General features: G+C 41.8%; 1 protein-coding gene across 1 annotated transcript in view; it reads left to right on the top strand.

Moving 5' to 3' along the window:
* The window catches only part of LOC140158479 (bifunctional 3'-5' exonuclease/ATP-dependent helicase WRN-like), a 231,615-nt gene that overhangs the window by 26,761 nt on the left and 180,999 nt on the right, over positions 1-23,855 (top strand). The window contains exons 19-23 of the mRNA XM_072181576.1: positions 6,125-6,180; positions 6,942-6,973; positions 8,287-8,432; positions 10,352-10,552; positions 14,292-14,404. Coding sequence (XP_072037677.1) covers positions 6,125-6,180; positions 6,942-6,973; positions 8,287-8,432; positions 10,352-10,552; positions 14,292-14,404 — 548 coding nt within the window. The remainder of the gene's footprint in view (positions 1-6,124; positions 6,181-6,941; positions 6,974-8,286; positions 8,433-10,351; positions 10,553-14,291; positions 14,405-23,855) is intronic.

Here is a 23,855-nt window from a genome sequence, read left to right as displayed (position 1 = left end):
GCACGCTTTAAGTGCGATCTAAGGGCCCTAACGGGACATGACGGCTTCTCCGCCTGTCCTGCGACCAGGACCAGATCAGGGAGGAACACCGGGAAGGAGTAAATGACATGGTCTGGTTCTTGGCCAAGAAACCGGTCCTAGGCAGGATGGAGACACGCCGGTTGGTAAAGCGTAGATGGTGCTCGTCGATCGACAGAGCATGAATATCAGAACAACGCCGACCGCAGGCCACTGCCACTAAGAACACTGTCTTTAGTGTCAGGTCCTGCAGCGAGAGGTCCTCCATGGGCTCGAAGGATTCCAACGGGAGGTCCCACTCCGGAACCAGGGAACGGACTGGGGCCTCTCCGAGAACATGCCCTTAATGAGGGCGGAGAGGGCTGGACTAGAGGAGACAGTCATGCCTCCCCAAAGCCATGATGGACCGCTGCTATGGCCGTCCTGTACGCTTAGGCGGTCCGAGGCATACAGCCGCCGTGGAAAACTTCTGTAAGGAAGTCCGCGACTTACCTACAGGGGCAAAATGGGGTCGATTTCTCGACCGCACACCACCTGTAGAACCGGCGGTCGCTGAATCGTAAGTCTGTCGAGTCGACTGTCGCTTGCCTTTGCAGCGCGCGCAGCCGACTCAGAAAGTCCCGCCGCCTGGTAGGACTGGCGGAAATACGCCAAACAGTCAGATGGAGGTTGTTGATCACTCCCATCTGAACCTGCTGGCGTGACGGAACGGACAGAAGATCCCCACGGCGAGGAAGGCTGACTGGCTCCCCACTAGGAGGTCCAGGAGGCGGGGAACCACCACTGCTTGGGCCAGAGAGGAGCGACTAGAAGGAGAATACAGCCTGGAGAGCGGGCTACCTTCTCCAGCACCCGAGGATCAGAGCAATGGGAGGGAAGGCGTAACCGAATCGCCCTCCCAGCTCTCCCCGCATGGCGTCTCTGCCTTTATCGCCTGGGGGTCTTGGCCCCAGGAGAAGTAGGTCGGAAGTTGGTGGTTCCGATGAGACGCGAACAGGTCGACATACGCGGCGATCTAACCTCTGGAAGATGGAACGGCAGACTGCTGGATGAAGATGCCACTCTACTGACGCCCCCTCTGGGCCAGGCGCGTGGATGACTGAAGCCCCCTCGGGACAGTGAATCGGCCAGGGTGTTGTCTACCCGGCCAGATGCTCCGCACGGAGGGAAATATCCTCCGTAGAGACACCACAGGAGGAGGGACACCGTCTCCTTGCAAAGGCTGGGACTTCTGGTGCCCCCCTCCCTGTTGATGTAGGACACAACTGTCATGCTGTCGCATCTGACCAGGATGAATAGGCCGTGAATCCGTAGACCCAACTGGCGGAGGGCGAGGAAAATGGCCCACAGCTCGAGGAGATTGATGTGTCTCCGAGCTTGAGTCCTCGACCAACGCCCGGAGAGCCTGACGCCCTGAATGTGGGCTCCCCACCCTGACTTGGATGCATCCGTGGTAAGGACGTGGGAAGGACGGGGTTTCGGGAATGGAACGCCTATCTGAACACTCGGCTGACCTATCCACCAGGAGAGGCAGGGGGGGAGATGCCGAGGGACCGGAATCCTGAGGCTCAAAGGATGGCGCCACGCTTCGATACCGTCCGAGGAAGTACAACTGTATCTTCCTCGTGCATAGCCGGCAGCCTGGAACCAGATCTATGAGGCTGGCCATCAGCCCTAGAAGGCGGGCCACGACCGAGCCTGGACCGATGCTGCCTGCCTGATCTGCAGAGCGCAGAGCCGAACGTCGGCGATCCTCGAGTCTATAGGAGAAACCCGCCCCTGGCGAAGTCTATAGTCGCCCCTAGGAACTGAGGCGACTGAGATGGGGAGAGACAAGACTTCTGGTGGTTTATGATAAACCCCAGGGACTCGACCAGCCTGCACACCCCCTGAACATCCTGGCGCAGACACTGCGGAGAGGGGGCTACCAACAACCAGTCGTCTAGGTAGACGAAGATCGTGATCCCCTTCCTCCGAAGAAACTCTGCCACCGACTTGACCAGTCGAGTAAATGTCCGGGGGGCCGTGGAGAGGCCAAACGGGAGGACCCGAACTGAAAGGCGGTACCGTCGAACACGGCGAAGCCATTTCTGGTCTGACTCGGAGATTGGTACGTGGAGGTATGCATCTTTCAGATCTAGGGTGACTCCCCACCAGCCTGGCTGAAGGACAGATAACACCGCCCGCAGCGCCTCCATCCGGAAACGTGGGGCCTTGATGTAGGCATTCAGGGCTTCAAGTTGAGGATTGGGCGCCACTCCCCGGATTTCTTTGTGGTAAGGAAGAACGTGGAGTAATGGCCTGTACTGGAAGGCCCTGGGGAGAGGTGTGATGGCTCTCTTTGTTAGGAGAGCTTCGATCTCCCCACCAAGGCCTCCCTCTGTAAGGGATCCAGCGGTGACGGGTGACTCGAACCCCCGAACCGAGGAGGACGGGAGGTGAACTCGATCTGGTAGCCTAGAGACACTGTCTCTAGGACCCATCGGTCTGAGGTCACCCCGCCAAGCCCTGGCAAATGCCAGGAGACGACCACCCACTGGGAGCGGGCGGTCGGGTCCCGGAAGGAGTCAGAACCGCGTCCCGACCGCGTCCGCCATAGGCGGACGGGTCGTTACGACCGCACCGCCTCTTTGCCTCGCCCTCCCTTGCGACTGCGATTGCGGTTGTGATTCCGCCTGCCACCTCTTGCACCTCGCACGGGGCCAGAGGGGGCATGGGTGGCTGGCGGAAATAACGGTTGCAAGAGGGAGGGATACTGCTGCTGCTGCTGCTGAAATTGCTGAGCAACCAGCTGCTGCTGCTGGGGCACCTGGATATAGGTCGGGTTGGCTGTCTGACCTTTGGACCGAAACCGCTTGGGCGCTGATGTGGCCGGTGCCTTTGGTTGGCTGGCCTCCTTAGCCGCCTTCCGCTGGTATACGCTCATCTTCGGCCAGCCTGGGAAAGGCCCCGCCGAATAGATCAGTACCAAACGGAGCAGACCTCAACTCTCTTTGTCCGAGAAGTTGAGCGCCTGGGCGACCAAGGCTCGGCGCGCCAGGACAGACCGAGTTGAAATCCGAGCGAAATGCTCCGCTGAGAGATGATTGAGGTCAGCCAGCACATGTACCGCCCTCAGTGTCGCCTCAGGAGACAAGGACCTTTCCTTGTCCAGCAAGCTCCGTGCTAGATGAGCGCTGACGAGCTGTTGGACATTGGAAATGCGGAGCCCGTCTCTGGCGAGAGACTCCAGGGACCGTAGCTCCTCATCCCGGCTTTATCCCAGGGAGGCACCTTGTGGGGCGCCTTTGGTCCAGCCTGCCTGGGGCTCCCTCAACTCCTGAGGGAGGGAGCCTCCGGCGACACTTGGTCCCCTTATCCCGCTCCATCTGGCGATAGGCTGCCTCCGGACAGAGGGGGTTTCTAAGAACGCCACATCCTCTGTAACGTGGGGGAACGCCCGTGCCAGCCACGGTAGGCGGTCTACCTCACCCTTATCCTGTACGGCCGTGGTGAGTGCTTTGATGTCACGTGATAAGGGGATGAAGGGCATTGACTTGGGGGCTTAGCTGGCTTTGCCGCATATCCTAAGTCGGAAGCCAGTTGCGGAGGTGTCTCGAACTCCAGTCGCATCTTAGCGTCCGATAGGACGGCTGCGAAAAAGGGAGCCGAGACCTTAGGGTAAGGAGCCTCTCCGCAACTGGTCCTCCTCGGAGCCTTGAGTCGGTGCTGGGAATGAATAAGGGTCCCCAGCCTCGACACTGATCATAACTCCACTGGTACCGTCCAGGTGGAGCCGGTCGGGCTGAGGAACCCTCCCCACCGAGATCGCTCCTGGTTGGGGCGGCGCTCTGGACCGAGGCGGCCCGACCGCTTCTGCGGTCGAATGTAAGGAGAAACCTTGAGTTTCTGCAGCGAACGCCGAGCCAGCTAAGCTCGGGGAAGGTGTGGAATCTGAGCCTGTGAGCCTGACGGAAGGAAGGACTGTGTCATACTCACTGGCGGAGGAAACGACGAGGGGCCTGGGACCAAAGGCGAGAGAGAGTAGGATCGACCCTGTTGGTCGGCCACGGTGAACGTGTCTGGCCAAAGTGCTTGGCTCTGCAAGGGAATACCGACCGAAGAGGGTTGTTGGGAAGCTCCGAGGGAGACCGAGAACGGCGCTGAATGACTGACGGGGCGAGATGCACCCCAACGGGGATAGCAGAGCCCTCTATGTCAGCCCTCGGGGGAGTCGAAAAATCCCGAAAAGACTCTACCTCCGCCTGACTCTGAGAGCCATCTGAAAGCTCATCATAGCTAGCCTCTATGCTAATCGCATCGGACTGCGGATCCGGACCTGTTGAAGGCAAACCTGGACCCACTGGTCGGGTTACCGCCGAGGGCACCTGACCGGATCTTTGCCTAACAAACCAATGAGTTGGTTCATGCGGTCTAACGCCGACGGGTCCGAAAGTGATGAGATGAGCGTTGACAGTGCCTCAGCCTGAGATGCCGAGCATTGACTGCTCTGGGATCTTGGATGCTCAACCATCGAGGGAGCAGCTAGGGCAGAGGAGGATCTCGAAACACGCCTGGCCAGGGGCCGAGCGTAAGGAAGCCGAGCGGCTGGCCGGTGGACCGTAGCTGCCACCGGAGGTCGCTCGACCGCCCTGGACGGACGGGAGGCCTTCCGACGGTCGAGCCGTGGAACCATTGAGGTCGATCAAGACACGGGAGGGCGCCTGAGCAGCGCCTACGCCCGGGGCACTCAACCCGACCGCAACCGGTGCCTGCGAGGAGTGGCCGCTCGCGCGCGAGCCAGCCCATTGCTCAGAGGATGCCGGGCCGCGATACCCACCTCGGCACTTTCGACCCGACGCCAGAAGCGCCAGGGAGCCGCCCGTGAGGGTACGAGCCTCCTAGCATAAGGGCGGGCGGAGCCAAAAAGGCTTGGGGACTGCCCGACCGAGGGACAGATAGAGAGATTGACTCTCTCATACCTGGTCTCCTGGAGCTAGAGGACCCAGGGGACGGAGGACAAACTCCCTGGCTGGCGGGGGTTAGGGACACTTTCTTCAAGAGAGCCAGACGACTCCTGCGAAGAAGAATGGCATTTATGCGGTTCCTGTCCCTAAGCCCCTCCACCTTACGCTTGGTGAGACTTCTGTAGTTTTACCAAATGGGCCAGGACCTAGCCCAGGCCTCCTTCGACCAGTCACGGTCAATGGTGCACGGTTGGTCCGGTGAGCACGACCTACAAAGCAGGCATGCCTCATGCGCATCGTCTTTCGCAAGGAATGCCTTGCACGCAACACACTGCCGAGGTTTGCTTCTGGTCCCCAACGCCTTGGAGGGAGTACTCTCTTTAGACATTTTGATAACTACCTGTAATGGAGAAAGGGTAAGAAAACATGTAAACTCCCTCTCGTCTCCGAAGGGACTGGAGGGAGGGACCCCCGGCGTAAGAGGAGGGGGATAAGCAAGAGTGTCAACCTGTAAGGGGCCACAGACTCCCCCAAGGGGAGAACCCCCTGAGGTCAAATTAGTGAAAACTGTTGTATGGGCATGGAACTTGGTGGGTGCAGTCAACATTCAGGGCCAAATTTTTGGAAGGTCATTTCGAGTCATCGGAGGTCATCCAGGGGTCATCTGAGGTTAAATTGGTACAAACTATCATATGGGCAGGAAACTTGGTGGATACAGTCAACATTTAGAGCCAAATTTTGGAAGGTCATTTTGGGGTCATCTGGGGCTACCCAGGGATCATCTGAGGTCAAATTAGTAAAAATTGTCATATGAGCATGAAACTTGGTGGGTACAGTCAACATTTAGAGTTACATTTTTGGAAGGTCATTTCGGGGTCATCTGAGGTCACCACGGGTCATCTGAGGTCAAAGTATGAACAGTTTAATTCCTAATGCAACCAAACTTGGGTCAATGCTGCATTATGGGTACCCTCATGTATTGGTGGTATCCAAGGATTTAATAACTGTTATAATAAATTTAAATCACCCCATGGTGGAGGCATCCCAGTCGACGCCTTGCGTCGAAAACCGTGACGTTGCAACCTCTCTTGCAAAATATCAAAATTTGTCAACAATCTTACTTCACTGCTTTATGCTTAACTTTTTTTTTTATTCCACAGCATAGTCAGAAGTTGAATTCCAATTTGACAAAACGTAAAGATTTTGGCTCTGGAAAGTAAGTTTGTTTAATTACTATAATGTCTAGTCTCTAATTAGGTAATCTCTAAAGTTAATGACTTGTTTAGGGTCAGAATGGAAATTTAGTTTTAATATATTAAGAATATGGCCTCCATGTGAATGCATGGTTACTTAATTTTGTTTGTATGCATAAATCTACAAAGCTATGAAGTGTCAAAGATTGGTTTTTGGATTTAAAATAGTGAATGTGATCAAACCTGCTTCTTTTGGTTCTTTGGTTAGCTAAGTTTTCTTGTGTGTTTAACCCAGAGGTTTTCAACTATATTTGCTTAGTGGGCCACAGATGGCTAAACTCATTTTAAAGATCTGTGTTTGAGGCCTAAATATACCTTCTTTTTATATGTTTACTGACATTTCAGAGCTGTTAAACCGCCAACCGCAATTGGTCGGCGGGTTGAGAACCCGGGTTTAGCCAGCCAGTCCGGGTGAACACACCCTTGGGTCGTGATGGGACTAGACTCAAGCAAATTGCTCAAGTCAAGCTAAAGAGCGTATATAAACATGCTGGCCTGTTTGGAGAGAAAAGAATTGAAATTGAAAAAAAAAATGCAAGGAAAAAATAGGCCGCTCTCAACAAATCAAATGAATATAAAGTTTAATAAGAAATTGAGAACTCTTATTTTATGTCCTGATATTTTATGTCCTTGTAGGCTCTTACTCTTCCAAAAAACACTTTTTCTGGTCAAGAGAAACATTCAAACATGGCACATCTAATTTAATTGTCTCTTTAAATTGCAGGTCAAAATCTGAAAAGTGGTGGAAGGCCTTTGGTAAGTGAAACTTGGCAACATTTTAAGGAGTTTAATGCAAGAAGGCCCAACTGCAATAGCTGCTAGATGTCATATTTGTAGAGGTATACAACTTAAAATGCAGAAAATTTGAAATGTCTATAGGGCAGCTATTGCAGATAGGGCCTTGCACTTAACCTGCAAATTAATTAATCAAGTAAAGCAAGTCTTGTGTTTCTTTGCATAAATAGGTAAAATCTTCCAAACTATAAGATGCATATTACTGTAAAAGGGGACATTTTTGCGGGGGTTTAATTTTAGTGAATTTCGCGATTGGAGCTCAAACCGCGAAAATAACACTTTGCGAATATATGCAAAAATGTATTACAAGTATGGAACAGGACTTAGCAATCGCGAAAATGATATTCGTGAAAATGTCTCTCTTTCTCCAAATCCCGAAAATAACCGCGCGCGAAAATATTCCCTTTTACCAGGGTTCGGTTTTTGCCGGCAAAAACCTGTTTTTGCCAGCAAAGTGGCAAAAACCTGGCAAAAACTGTTTTTGCCAGTTTTTGCCTGGTTTAAACCGGCAAAAATGGCAAAAACTGGCAAAAACTCACATATAGTCACTCAAATATTAAAAAGTGACACAGAAAGCTCATAAACAGTAACACACAACTTTTAACGAATCATTCAACATATTTTTTGTCTCCTCAAGTCCTTAAAATGAAAATGTTTTGAATTTGATACATGCCCATTTCGATTAAATGCACTTGAGCAATGAAAACGCATGCCTTTAATTTCTTAATATGTTACTTATAATTACCAAATCTGGCCTTGTTACACTCTGGAACTTATTTTTGTAACTTAATAATTTGTTTTGAGATGAAAAAACTGAACTATAAATCACTTTTTTAGTTTTTGCCATTTTTGCCGGCAAAAACTGGCAAAAACTGTTTTTGCCAAGTGGTTAAAACCGTGGTTAAAACCGCGGTTTTTTCCACCTGCGGCAAAAACCTGCGAACCCTGCCTTTTACAGTATGGGCAAATCCAAGCGCATCATTCCGATCGCATCATCAGTTTGCATATGAATATCCTTTTAATGCAGCAGCCAAACATGTAGGTGAATAGTATAATGGAAGCTATTTTTGGTAAGTCAATGATTAAGGTAGGAGAAACTTTTCCAAACCACCCCATATGCAAACTTCGCATTGCAGAATGATGCGCTTGGAATTGCCCATATAACAGGTTCAGATAGAGCTTGTAATGATAAATCCTAGGTATTGTGTAACTCCTGTCATATTGTATCAGAATGAAGTTAATTTGTGATAACATGATTATACATTTTCCTGTAGCTCGCCAGATTATAAGCCAGGGGTACCTGACGGATTGCCCCATTCAAAATGGCTTTGGCTCTACTATGGAACTATCAGGAAAGGGTAGAAACTGGCTAGCTTCAGCCAAGAGGGATACCGCTACATTCAAGATGATGCCCAACAAGGTAAATGCAAACAAAAGTAGTTTTGAAACTTTCAACAGAAGCTTTTACCATCCCCATGCAGTGGTAACTGTTTGATTGTCTCCTTCACACCTGGATGGTGTAGGTGTTTCTAGAAGACTTTTGTAAATTTTAAGAAGCTCTCGGCCCTCGTCTGTTTAATTTGACTTGCTGTTTTCGCTTGATTGCTATGGACTTGTTTATCTTTCTGTTGATAGTTAATATCTTCTTAAGATGTTCTAAGCCCAAGATTGCCAATCTTTGGAATGAGTGTCAAGGTGGCACACGGCAGCCTTCCATTGGTATGCAACCTGTCCCTGAAAATGGCACATATATTTATTCTTGAATACAAATATAACTGTCTTTAAGTGTGATGGTTGAAATATAACCACAAGGTGAAAGATGGATTGTTCCATTTCACAAGCTGGTATGCCAAGTGGAGGGGGACAATTATGGCATACCCAGAATCCTTATTATCCTTGGGTGCACGGTGGCAAGAATATAAACAATATGTTGCATATATGTGTTACAATATGTGACATGTATTAACATCATTATTTGACACGACAGAGAGTGCTTCTATTTACATTTGGTGGAGGATCAAATATGTAAATAAAGGTAGTGATCAGATACTTAAGGGGACTCGATCTTTTGTGCGTAATTATAGAGGGCCAGGGGATTCACTCTATCATTTAAAAAATTATTTGAAGAAGTTAAAGAGCCCTAGGAATAAAAAACTGTAGTGTAATTCACGCCAAGCACAATTTCTTGATATGACAAAAATTAATTTTTGTAATCGATCAAAGAACAAACGTTTTATATCAATTTTAAATTTAGCCTGAATCGGTAAATATGGTACCTCTCGCCTTTTTAGGTCAAGGCTGTTTTTACCATTATGCAGCGAACCATTGTTGAAGCTATTTCACATACATGTACAAAACATTCTAGAGAAAGAATGAGATCATATACTGTTGAAATATCTTTTGTTGATTTCGAATGATAATGTCATGAAGTCCTAAATTTTAAGGTCAAATTCCTAAAACCATAACAAAACATTGCGACGCAGATATTTCCCAACTTACGCAGTTTCATCATCACATCAGTGTCTTTATTATTTGTTTGAAACCTTTCCCAAACGTTCGTGCTCTTTATGCATAAAACGATTAATCTATCTTTACAAAACGCGTCTTTTTTTTAGTAAACAAAAGGCTAAAGATGGCCTTATGAGATTTATCATTTATCATTACACTCCTCCACTCAACTGCCACCGTGGTCGAGTAGTAAGGTGCTAGACGCGTAATCAAAGGAAGTTCCGAATCGCTGGTTTGAATCCCAACGAAGCCTGTGGAAACTTTTTTTTCTTCAAAATTCGTGATCGCATTCCGAAATGAGTCACTTGTCGGTAAATCATGTATCGTATCCTTAAGGGCATAGTCATCTACCTTTCCACGGTATTTTTTGGGACCTGAGAGTACATCAGACACACCAAACTGCATTCTGAATACAAGGAATGTCTTGATGATATCAAATGGTTTTGATTTTTTTTAAATTTGCGATATAAAAGAGGTCTTTTATGAAACTTCATGTATATCTTCAATACAAAAGGTCAAAATTTTCATATGATGGTCGGCTTTCCTTCCCGGCTACATACACTTTAAGTACATATCATTAGATTTATAAAGTTTACTTCAAGGACTGTTAAATGTCAAAATGTAAATTTTCAATAATTTGCCATAGAATTTGTATTACATTTTATCAAAAAAAATCTAAATTACTTGATATCAGAAGGACATTCCCCATATTTCAAAATGCAATTTGGTGTGTCTGATATGCTTTCAGTTTCAGGTCTCACAAAAAATTACTTATTAATTTAAAACATTTAAAATTACCAGGCTGATGATTTCATAATGTTTCCATTACAGGAGTTGGAAATGTACAAAGTCAAGCCAGCAATCAAACCAACTATCTTGCCCCTGCCCCAGAATGCTCCAATGATTCTGCCATCAGTCAAGGTATCAGGATGGACACAGGTTAATTATGATAACGATGATGTCATGATGGTGTCACAGCCTACTATGAAAGCATCACAGTCTGCTGTAGATCCAAAGGAACAGGAATTACAGGTAGGTCAATGTGTGTAGTGAGCAAGGGTCGCGCTGGTGCGCGTCTGCGCGTCAGGGACGCGTGGAACTGTTGTTGGGACGCAATAAAATTAACCTTAAGCTTACCTAATGCGTTAGACAAGAATATCTCAGACGCACAGAAAATCAGGCATGTAAAACCTTATGAACAGGGCACAAAACAAATGCGATCATTTCAGACAGAATGTCAAAAATAAATGCTCCAAGAACTATATCAGATCGTTCACTCTGAATACCAATCTGTTGAAACATTGTGCAAGTCAAGGCTCTGCGAATGAAATAGTGTGACAATTGACTCCACTTGCGAAAGAATCTCTCCTTGTATAAACTGTCAGTGGGGATTTCCCGATCATGCATTAATGTTTACTACTGATGATCGTTTTATCGGGAGTTTTATACCCTAGTAAATCATCATTTAACTAATTTTCATGTCATGCTAAGTAAAAATGGAGTTTCCTCAACACAAAAAAGTCAACTTTGTATTCTTTATTGATGGCAATATAGGATAAAATTGCAGTGAATTAGCGGCACATGGTAAGATTTGGGGTGTTGAATTCTGCACCTTTTTACATTAAAAATACACATAAACATAGTCATGTCGTGTGATCATAATTTTTCAGAACTTTGCCAGTTTTGAAGGGGTTGGTTCAGGTTTAGGAGGTGAAAGGTCAGAATTAGGGTTAGGACTACGTTTTCGATAATTAAGGGTTGGCGTTTTGACTAAATAAAAAGCTCCATTATAACATTTATAGGCCTACATGATGAACAAACAGGACTGGATTGTAAAAAACAACCCCTGAACAAGGACTGGATTGTAAAAAACAACCCCTAATTTTGGGGTTTGCACTCCCATATTTTGGATTTTCTTGAAGTTCAGAGGTTGTGCAATTATGAGGGTAAAATTGGGGGGGCAAGAATTTTTGGCAGCCGGGGTGTGTTGCAATCTTTGGAAAGTCAAAAGGAGGGGGGGGGGGTAAGTGCAAGTGATTTTGAGCACACATTCATGGGGCATGTTCAAAACTAAATGCTCGAAACAAACTTGAGAAATAGTAGGCTTATGGAAACTTTTACATTTTCCTGCTTGCGACGAATACAATTTTTAGCAGGCCGGGTGCAAGCAATATTTACCTTTTTTTTTTAGCCGTTTGAAATTTTACCCCTGGGAGGCTCATAATTATTGCATGCTGTATTTTGTTGATGTAAAATGCATAATACAACCCCATGTCCAGCATATCGTAACCTCTAATATTAGTGGGTGATGTTTCCATAGTCGGACTCGGACCCCTTAAAATTCCCATTGGACCCCTTAAATTTGACTTTTGGAGGGCTGAATGAGTCCAACAAAAATCACTCGGACCCCTTAAATTTTGAAGCCAGCGCTACCCCTGGTAGTGAGTGATAATGATGATGTCATGATGGTGTCACAGCCTACTATGAAAGCATCACAGTCTGCTGTAGATCCTAAGGAACAGGAATTACTGGTAGGTCGTTGTGTGCAGTGAGTGATAACAATGATATCATGATGATATCACAGCCTACTATGAAAGCATCACAGTCTGCTGTAGATCCAAAGGAACAGGAATTACAGGTAGGTCACTGTGTGTAGTGAGTGATAACGATGATGTCATGATGGTGTCACAGCCTACTATGAAATCATCACAGTCTGCTGTAGATCCTAAGGAACAGGAATTACTGGTAGGTCATTGTGTGATGTGAGTGATATTAATGGTGATATCATGATGATATCACAGCCTACTATGAAAGCATCACAGTCTGCTGTAGATCCAAAGGAACAGGAATTACAGGTAGGTCGTTGTGTGATGTGAGTGATATTAATGGTGATATCATGATGATATCACAGCCTACTATGAAAGCATCACAGTCTGCTGTAGATCCTAAGGAACAGGAATTACAGGTAGGTCATTGTGTTGTGTGTAGTGAGTGATAACGATGATATCATGATGACATCACAGCCTACTATGAAAGCATCGCAGTCTGCTGTAGATCCTAAGGAACAGGAATTACAGGTAGGTCATTGTGTGCAGTGAGTGATAACGATGATGTCATGATGATATCACAGCCTACTATGAAAGCATCGCAGTCTGCTGTAGATCCAAAGGAACAGGAATTACAGGTAGGTCATTGTGTGCAGTGAGTGATAACGATGATGTCATGATGGTGTCACAGCCTACTATGAAAGCATCACAGTCTGCTGTAGATCCTAAGGAACAGGAATTACAGGTAGGTCATTGTGTGTAGTGAGTGATAACGATGTCTTGATGATATCACAGCCTACAATGAAAGCATCACAGTCTGCTGTAGATCCAAAGGAACAGGAATTACAGGTAGGTCATTGTGTGTAGTGAGTGATAATGATGATGTCATGATGATATCACAACCTACTATGAAAGCATCACAGTCTGCTGTAGATCCAAAGGAACAGGAATTACAGGTAGGTCACTGTGTGTAGTGAGTGATAATGATGATATCATGATGACATCACAGCCTACTATGAAAGCATAACAGTCTGCTGTAGATCCTAAGGAACAGGAATGACAGGTAGGTCATTGTGTGTAGTGAGTGATAATGATGATGTCATGATGATATCACAGCCTACTATGAAAGCATCACAGTCTGCTGTAGATCCTAAGGAACAGGAATTACAGGTAGGTCATTGTGTGTAGTGAGTGATAATGATGATATCATGATGATATCACAGCCTACTATGAAAGCATCACAGTCTGCTGTAGATCCTAAGGAACAGGAATTACAGGTAGGTCACTGTGTGTAGTGAGTGATAATGATGATATCATGATGACATCACAGCCTACTATGAAAGCATAACAGTCTGCTGTAGATCCAAAGGAACAGGAATTACAGGTAGGTCATTGTGTGTTGTGTGAGTTTTGTTGGTAAGGTAAGAGATAGACATGAAAAGTATAAGTATGCAGACAGATATCTGTATATAAGAATTTAATTGTAAAAGTACAAATGAAGAGAAATATGGCGACAGCTGAAGAGTCATTAGTCCAAAAATGGTGAACGTTAGGATTTAGGGCATGTTAGATTAGGGTTAGCATTAGGGTTAGTGTTAGTGATAGTGATAGGGTTAGGGACAGAGTTAGGATAAGAGTCAGGTGTAGATTTAGGGTTTACTACAGATCACAGAATAATACAGCACTAATTTTTTAGGTTTAAAAAAAGCATTATTCTGTTTTGCCATGTGAAACAGTTAAATCCTAATCCTTTAGTTAGTACTAACTGATGTATTTACTGCTGAGAACACATAAAGGATAATGATGTACACCTTATTTCTGTTCTATTGACACAAAATAGTGTGATTTTAAAGGGAAAATATTACTTTTTTGCCCAAATATCTGAAGTTGTTTACCCCAAGGTGGAGTGAGTATGCGTAATCGAAGCAAGTATTGTTGTAGAATTGTTTGCGTTACCAAACACAGTGCTATGCGTAGAATGTGTTACGGCACTTGCACCATTATTGTAGATATTTTAACAAATCAGTGTGTGATAATGGGTCGAGAGGGTAATAGAATCAACAATATCATTTTTAGGGTATAGTAGGAGAAACATTAAATAAGTTAAAAATCCATGTGGGTATAGGGACAAGTATTGAGTATCAACTAGAGAAGTTACTTCAATGAAATAAAATAGGCCTATACTTTAATGTTGCTATTATTTGTAATATCCTTTTTTAAAACAGGGAACATTGTATTCCAAGTTGATGGCACTAAGGAATCTGGTTGCTATAGATATTGGGGCTGCTCCATATATGGTTGCAAACAACAAAAACCTGCATGATTTGGCTATTATAAGGTAAGAAACACAAGAAATAAAAACTTGTCTCACCTCACCATCCTCTTTGTGCCATGTGGCCTGTAAAGCTGCATGTTTCCCTCCCGAGTGCTCCCTGTCTCTGGCTATTGACCATTTTGGCAGGGCTGCCAACTTTGCGGTGTGTCTTAAGAGAGTGTGTCCATCAGCTGTGGAAAATTTCCAAATAAAGCCATTTGGTGCACCATTTTTACACTATTATTGGTTATTTTACCATCATATTTTGATGATGCATGAGATTTTACTACTTTGGCATCTCTTGGCATGAGATTTACTATCTTGGCGAGAGATTATATTACCTTGGCATGAGAAAGTGCTTGAATGTGTGAGTTTTATGATCAGTGCATGAGAGTTGACAGCCCTGATTTTGGCATATCCTGAAAGGAAAGCCTTTGAAAGAAATGAAACCAAAACTATATCATAGTACAGGTTCATGCACACATCGTTACGATATGTACCCTCGACCAGTTCAACATGTGCAGTAGCGATTTGGGCATCGATGAAGACATAGTCTCAGTAGCCCTACTATATGGCCTTTTAAACACAATATCCGAGAACAGCAAAACCCACTAACCACTCCACCTGATAGCAGTCACAGGGTTTAGCAGTTCTCTGGATATAGCCAGGTTTTATGATACAGCATGGTTTTGGATCACCACAGTCAAAAGGCCCTATACTATAGTAGGGCTTTCTTTGCAAAGGATTCTGGGAATTCTGTCATTTGAGATCATTGTACCAAACTGCTCAAATCAATCCTTCATCCACAAAATAATATTTGTATGTGAGAGGGCACTTTGTCTTTAAATATGAATAAGTTGGTTCATAAACAGTGGATACTCTCATTTAGCATGTTTCTATTGGGACCCATTTTCTAGAATATACTGGCTAAAAGATTAATTTTGCCCAATATAAACTGATGTTTTCAGCCATTAGCCAGCTAATAGTGGCAAAAGTGTTCACTGGAATTGTCCTTCTCATTGAAGGATAATGCCATAGATATTATCAGGAGAATTCCAGTGGAAACTCACATCGTTCCAACAGACTACCCATTCAAGGGAGAAAGTGGAAATTGACTTGGCCACATGATCAACCTGTGTTTTGTTTACCATTTCACCAGCTGTGTTTTGACTGAATTACCTAGTACAACATACAATTTTTGCAAAGAGTAGAGCATTATTTTAAAGGTGAACCTCATTGAAAATAAAGTTATATATCAATGGAAAGCTTATGATATCAGGATATTAAAAATAATTTTTTCCGATTTTTTTTGATGGCCAATAAAGCTGAAAAATTAAAAAAATTAATGAATTTTTGGTCTTTTTAAGGCGCCCAAAAAGCACCCAAATCAATCGCTTTGACCTTGAGGATGCTCGTGACGTAAGCTCAGGGTTCGCAGTCACGAGATCCTACTCGGAAACATGTAAACAAGACTTGCTTCCTGTACTTTGCAAGCTGCCCGGCAAGTCTGATTTTCACAATAAAGCTTGAAATGAGAAGAATCTTCAAGTTGCTGATTCCTTCTATATATATTAGAAATAATAGAATTATTGTCAACACGAAAATGTTCCGTAAATTTTTGTCAAAATCAGTCATAACTGGCTGGGTATAACTGGGTAATTGAGTTTGAATTTCGCGCTGGGATCAATTCCATGCGCAAATGATTGCTGCTACCGTATACCGTTCATGTCATGGACTGCATAAACATGATCGAATAACAAATTAAATAACTTGTTTGTGACATTCCCTATTCTTGATTCATTTAAAAATATCTGATTTTTAAAATATCGCCTTGTAGTAATCAAAAATTAATTAAAAAACCGCCGATTTCATCAAATCCAGCCCATAAAGGTTTTCATATTATAGCGCATTATGCGATAATACATTCTCCGGTACATTCTTTCCACACAATCACGATTGAAAGAAACAGATACTTTATTATAAAATAAATACAATTTAGGCTTATAGTAGACCGTTATTTGATGGAATTCTAAAATCTGAATAAAATTAAAATATTGTCACTTGTGTCACGATTCTTTTAATGATACTACCATCAGTGTACTGAAAAAGTGAAACATTCATGTTTTATGGATTACCGAACACGATGCGTAAATTGCTGCTTTTATGCTGAAGAAATTACAGGCAGCCGCGCCGATCAAGGTGGGCAAACACAGCGACTCGCTTCGTCTCTCCGGTAGCACAAGTTCAAGTTGCGCCGTGTTTCAGCAGATTTGATCAATCGTTCCCTTTTTATATTTGGAACATCTGCAGGAATAAATTTTGCTGATGAAGTAGCAATAAGTTGGAAATATCAGAATGTGAATATCAAATCGGTCATTTTGTCTGCAAGTACAGTACGCATAGTCAGTCGCGGATACGGAACACTCGGCGACTGAGTGAGATCACCCCGCCCGTATGTATCTACGAGTTCGCCTATCATACATGACCGGTTGTAAAGTTAAGAAATAATTAAAAAATCCCGTACATGTACTTTATTCTATTCCTTCATTTTCTCATTGTGATAAGTTCATCTCAACTTGGTGTGACGATCTGAACTGGTAGCACTAGCAGTTATTTTTGCAATCTGTTTTCATTCCGGTTCTTCGCTAATCTTCGCTCTTCGTGCTTTACTGTAATATTCCCTGCATATCGTGGATGGCTTGGCCTATCCCAAATCGCCCCGGCCAGCACTTTTCCCATTTTTTAATCCACACACTTTATTCAGGAACTTCATGCTTGATTTGATCATGATGTTTCCTTCATGTTATTCTTATTTTATTGAAGATATTTTTCATGTAAAGTAAGTTGGCAATGACTGAGTTCGTGCATTGGCCCGATGCATGCCACAGTAATGCATGGACATTGTGTTTACAATCAAACCCGGAAGTAACTGTGTGTCCCGTGTTGACGCCATCATCGAAAGCGCCCAATTTGAACGATTCCGTCTTGTAATGAAGGGGGTACCAATATCCAATCTTTGCATGGAGATTATGTCTATCCTGGTGCGTTAGGCAAATAAAAAATATTCTTTTCTGCTTCCTGGCATCATAAGCTTTCCATTGATATATAACTTTATTTTCAATGAGGTTCACCTTTAAACAAAATATTATAGCAGTTATTCTCTGCTATTACAGGGTGAACAATTTCACTGGAAAAATTCTGGATGCTCAATAGAAACATGCTACGAAATTTGTACAATGTGTAAATGCGCCCTTATTAATATCAGTGTTGCCAAAGATTTTCAGCCTGAATTGTGGGTAAAATCATAGAAAAGTCACAAAATCTTTTCTTAACCATTAGTTTCTATGTTGCAGGAAACTTCTCAAATTCAGGGGAGTTAATGTTGAAAAGCCACACAATTTTTCTCTATTAACCATTGGTTTCTATGGGACAGAAAATGGTCAAATGTTGTGAGAGAAATCTTCAAAAAATGCCCAATTGGGGTACCAAATTGCAGGTTTGGCAACTCTGCTCAGAATATCTATACATGTAGTCATTTACTACAGAAAGTCACAGGCCTGGAACAACTAATGAAAAAACTTGGTAAGGAGAGAACAAACTATCAAATTTTTGTTTTTTCTCGAGTGGATAAACCTTTTGTGAATTGAAGCGCCATTCAGCCAAGTTAATGCTCAAGGTATTTTGTGCCTTTTTTTAACATTGCTGAAATTGGAACAATACAAGCATAAAATCTTATTTTTAGATCAGGAAATATTAAATGGCCTCGAAACCTATTGTTACATCTGAAAGTTCAAAGTCTTTGTACATGGAATCATTATTTAAAGCAAAAAACTTAATGTCCTTAATTATGCATGGAATATTAATGGTATTAAATCTATATTTTTTACATGAAAATTAAAGGAATTTGTTAACTAAAAATTCATGATGAGGGAGTGTAGTGTGTGTGTAGTGAGGGGGGGGGGAGGTGGCAGTTGCACACTTGTGCATGTGTTTCTAAACTCTGTAAATTAAGGACACACATGAGAAATCATGATGTGAAGGTTGAAATTAGCCTATAAACTTATTGTACATGATAAGGTGATAAAAAGCGATGTATTTTGTGTCCTTTATAATCAGTATCATATACTGGTCTGGACACCCACTTACAATATCAAACCTGTGAAAATGAAACATCATTTCCCGGGCTTGCATCGTTTATTTCCGGTCCTCGTATATATTAATTTGTGTCTCGCATTGTCAAAACGCCCTGCTAGGGTGAAGCATATAGGCTACTAGGCCTCTTTCTTCATTATTTAAAATGAAACAATTTTAGATATGAATACTGTAAAAGGAGAATTTTTTACACTGCATTTATTTTCAGGTTACAAGCTGCAACCACAAAACTAACAATGCTCAAATATATTCCTTTTGTGTATATACTGTCAAAAAAAATTAGCATATGTGTTTACTATTGAGTGCTTTTGAAAACATAAAATTGTACCAAAGTCTGGCGTTTTACCAACTGAGCTAATGGGGTTGAGATAAAAAACGCAGGTTTACTTGTTCGTGTATAACTATGTGTATTGATGATTTGCTCAAAACCCTTTACACTTTTGTGGATGGGGCTCTTGTTTCAAAATCGCTCGATAGTAAGCACATATGCTAACTACCGAGTTTTTATGTATGTTAATATACGAAACTTAGCATTTTATAAACTTAAACAAGGGTAGACTACCAAGTAGTCCACTTACCCATTGTGCATACTCTGGATATTGTATTTAAGCTTAAAACTCTGATTTAATTAATGTGTGCACAATTGATAGATTTTCACATCTGATCTTTTCAGTCACCCTACTCCCTCTCTTTGTTAGCTTCCCAAGTGGACTACTGACATTGCCTTGCGGTTAAGATTTTTAACACGGGACTCTATGGAGAGTTAGGCCAATTTCTGGCCTAACTAAAATTGGCCATGATGTAATGCATCTTTAAATGGATCTGCCTTGTGATTGGTCGCCCATATCTCGCTATGGTTTAAATCTTCTGGACCCGCGCCATTACCATTAACTACACCGTACACAACTGTCTGTGGTATTTGCGGCGCTTTTGTGTTGACGCGAAGTTAATCTCTCATCAAACATCTAGCGCGTCCATGCTTAGTACTTGTGGTTAATGGACTGATAAACAAGTATGCTTGACAGTGTGTTTTTAGAGAGCAAAGTCCAGGGAGTAAAGTTCTGCTTACAATTCAAAGTCCATAGTCGAATTTTCGGGGTTCGCTATCAATAAACTGGAAGATTACAAAATCAGATTTGATTTGATTTGATTCGACTATGGCATAGTCTAAAACAAGGGAAATAGTTAAAAATTGGCATAGCACAAAAAATTAATCGCTTTAAAATTGTATCTGTATTTAAGAAATAATCTGTCCAAGACAGTAAAAATGTATATTATTTAAACAATTTTACTGTCGAGGACACATTATTTTTGAGTAAAGGATAAGGCAGCAATCTTTATTTACATTCTTTTACCGCAAAAATAGTGATTTAAAGAGAGAATGTCATTCATTCATTCATTCATTCATTCATCTTTATTTCATTCAAATATAAAATATAACAGCACAACAATTAAACACATACATTGAATGAGGAGGTTCTCGGAAGGCCGGATGGCCTGTATCAAGAACCCCCTGTCCTAACAACAACAAAAAAGTTTCAAAATAACAACAACAACAAGATATACCGCAAAATGTCAAAAACACCCCCCCCCCCATTTACCCTAACAAAAACCAAAAGAGCCTGTTTTGTGATCAAGAATATGCAAGAAATTACAGAGATAAATTCAATGGTACATTAACTATATTACAGATAATACGATACACAATTAAATTACTTTAAGCCGTACAAGGAAATTAGATAAAATACTAAATGTAATTAAGAATAATATTATCTTTCACTTTGGTTTTGAAATGCTTGGTCGTCTTTATAGTCTTTATATGTTTCTCAAGTGAATTCCACTTAATTGGGCCCGCTGTTTTTAAGGTTTTATGAGCGAAATTGCTTTTAGATTTAGGAACCTGGTAATCTTCATTGTTTCTCGTGTGGTACTTGTGTAGAGTACTCTGCCTTACAAAATACTTTTGAAATGCTTCTGGAAGTTGATTGGTAAAATGTTTATACATAAAAGTACTTAATTCAAGATTATAGGTATCGTAGACATTAAGTACTTTATAGTTCTGAAAGAGAGGAGCTGAATGACTTAGGTAATGACTATTTGATACAATTCAAGTGCCCTCTTTTGCAGCTTGAAAAGTTTATCTAAGTATGTTTTACAAGTGCTGCCCCATGCTATAATACTGTAATTAACATAAGGAAGTATCAGTGTACAATATAATGAATATAGAATATGCTCAGGTACGAAATGCTTAATTTTGTTAATGATTCCTATACCCTTAGACATATTTTTTGCAATGTTATCGATATGATTTTTCCATGTCAGGTTCTTGTCAATTGTAACTCCAAGAAATTTTGTATTTTTAACTCTTTCCAAATTCGTATTATCCAATACAATGTTAACACTATCATTGCAAATACATGTTTTACGACTTGTACCAAGTAGCATATAATTTGTCTTGCTTGCATTTACAGACAGCTTATTTGCTTTAAACCAATTATTGACCTCTTCTAGTTCCTTGTTAATGAGATCAAATTTAGATATAATATCTGGGTGTGAATAGGTAATAGTAGTGTCGTCTACAAACAAAACAAATTCTAGAACAGAGGTAGTATTTATAATATCATTAACATACAGTATGAATAGTAATGGGCCTAAAATCGACCCCTGAGGTACACCACATGAAATGCTCATATAGCTGGATTTACATGAATTGTAATATACATATTGTTTCCTATTGTACAAATAATCTGTAAACCAATTTAATACATTTCCCTGAACCCGTAATACTCTAATTTGTATAACAAAATGCTGTGATCAATTGTGTCGAAGGCTTTAGACAAATCTAAAAATATTCCTGCTGTAGTTTCATTATTTTCAACTGAAGTACTGATTTTATCAACTAATTCCAAAATTGCCATCTACGTAGCATGACTCGACCTAACACCAAATTGTTTTTCATTTAAAATATTGTATTTATTAATGTAATTCATGCATCTGTTGAACACTAGTCTTTCAAGAATCTTTGAAAAACATGGAAGAACAGAGACAGGTCGATAGTTGGAAAACACGTCATGACTATCCTTCTTATAGATAGGGATTACTTTTGCAATCTTCAATTCATCAGGGACTTTTCCAGTAGTAATGGAAATATTAAAAATTACAGTTAGAGGTATTGATATTTCATTTGCTATCCTTTTGACAACAAAATTGCCTATATCATCATGACCGCACTTTTATTTTGGTTGAACTTATGTATAATCTTTACAATTTCCTCTTTTACAACTGGTTTCATATACATGCTACTATTTGATGGTGTTTTCAAGTGTCACCTTTTTGTCCAAATATTTGATGTTGTTTTCATCAAGGTCAAGCGCATACACATATCCATAGCGCAAGTTACAGCATGTATTGCTGGAAAATTGTACTTGTAACCATGCGTAATGCCTTGCCTAGAATGTGCATGCTTTACTGAATACAAATTCAGAGCACATAATTTCAATATAGTTCTTTCATTGACAGATCACTGCATGATTTTCAATGATGGGTCATGAGGGTAACAGAATTCTTATTTTAGGCAATGGTCTAGAAACAGTTTAAAACTTTTAGACACATGTTCAGGCTAAATAAGCTATAGCCCGATGTTTCTGCAAGTGATTTTCCATTGCGACTGATGTCTCGTTTTCAGTTCTCCGCAGTCAAATGTCTCGTTTTCAGTTCTCCGCAGCCAATTTTGGTTTTGGGCCTTGATTTTTCACAAGTAATTAGCTTTGTTCAGGGCATGTTCTTGTAATAATGTTTTCTGCAGCTGAGGCCAATTTTAGCTGGTGTGTCTTTTGCAATAGAAGATTAGAATACCCACAAGATGTCTGACTATTATAGCCTGGCCTTTACACTCTGAATATATAGTTGTTTGAACCGCCAGAAATTGAACTTAATTTAGAAGTAATTGAGATGTAAATGAGGTAACATTTTTGATGTAACATTTTGTTCCTTATGATACCACAACCGCATTAAAATTTTTTTCTAGTATTAGCCTCATTTACTCCTGATGGGTCACATATCAAAACACCAACACAGGAAATGAGTTTATAGCGTGTGAGTTTACTTTTCATGAAGGCACTTGATTTAATGTGTTTGTCCTCCAGAGTTATATCCTGAATTTTGTTTTGACTTTTGCTTCCTACTCATCAATTGAGCAATACAAAAGTTATATATGGGTCGTACAAAGTTTATTCAGCAAACATACAAAGAAAATGAAAATAAGATGACATTAGGATCCAAAGACAAACTCACAGTGAGTTTGACAAAGTCATGTGCATTTTTTACCGAAAATTTAACCATTTAGTAAGCATGAGAACAAAGTAAACTTTGGATAAACCAGAAAATTGCTAGATAAAGGATACCACTGGTTACAAATACAAGACAAGACAATCATAAAAATAACAAGACAAGACAAAAGTAGCTCATGCTATAACTAAAGAACCAGAAACCAAGGTGAAGGAAGAGCAAGAGAGCACAGAGTAGAACTACATAAGGAGATATTAAAGAGAAAAAGTAGATAAAATAAAAGAAATTACACAATATTAGACTTGTTAAAATTGTTGTATCGGCATAATCGGACTGACCCTAAAGACATGCCTTACCCTGAACAATTTTGTTATTTTAGCCAAAAACAAATAGCGCTACAATGTAGAAACGACAGAAATATGTAAATATCAAGATGGCTGTGCCTATAGTCCATCAACTCAGACGTACAAAGTAAATAGACCTTGGAAACTGGAGGTATGAGAATAATTATTTCAGTGCAATGCGTGTGTAAATGCTTTGATTTGTACTTGCCGAGCGCACCACGCTCTTTATGCGTCACATCTTTTAATACGCAGTGCGTGTGACGCAAAGCATCGACCCCTGATACCACAGATTTACTTTGTACTTCTGAGTTGTCGGACTATAGTATGAGTAGCAATGAAACATTTGCTGCATCAATTCTTGGAAAATTAATGTAAGGATCACTGAAATATCCAACACCTATGGATGCGTGTGGTGTGGTACATGTTTGAATGAGCTTTAAACATAAAATTAAAAAAATCACTACCTACCTAGACTATTTTTGTTCAGCCCATTATGCCAATACAAGAGTTTTTTAGGCCTTATCAACTGTGCTTAATTGAAATCCTTCCTCATTTTTAATCCTAGCATTTGCCTTCAATGTTTTTTTACACTGTTCACCTATCACTTCTTGCTTTCATTGTTACAATTACACAATACCAATTATTTGCCTTCAATGTTTTTTTACACTGTAGTCAGGGAGTGAAGGCAGTTT

The sequence above is a fragment of the Amphiura filiformis genome, chromosome 8, assembly GCF_039555335.1.
Source record: "Amphiura filiformis chromosome 8, Afil_fr2py, whole genome shotgun sequence".
Lineage (NCBI taxonomy): Eukaryota > Metazoa > Echinodermata > Ophiuroidea > Amphilepidida > Amphiuridae > Amphiura > Amphiura filiformis.
This window is presented reverse-complemented; position numbering and strand designations above follow the sequence as displayed.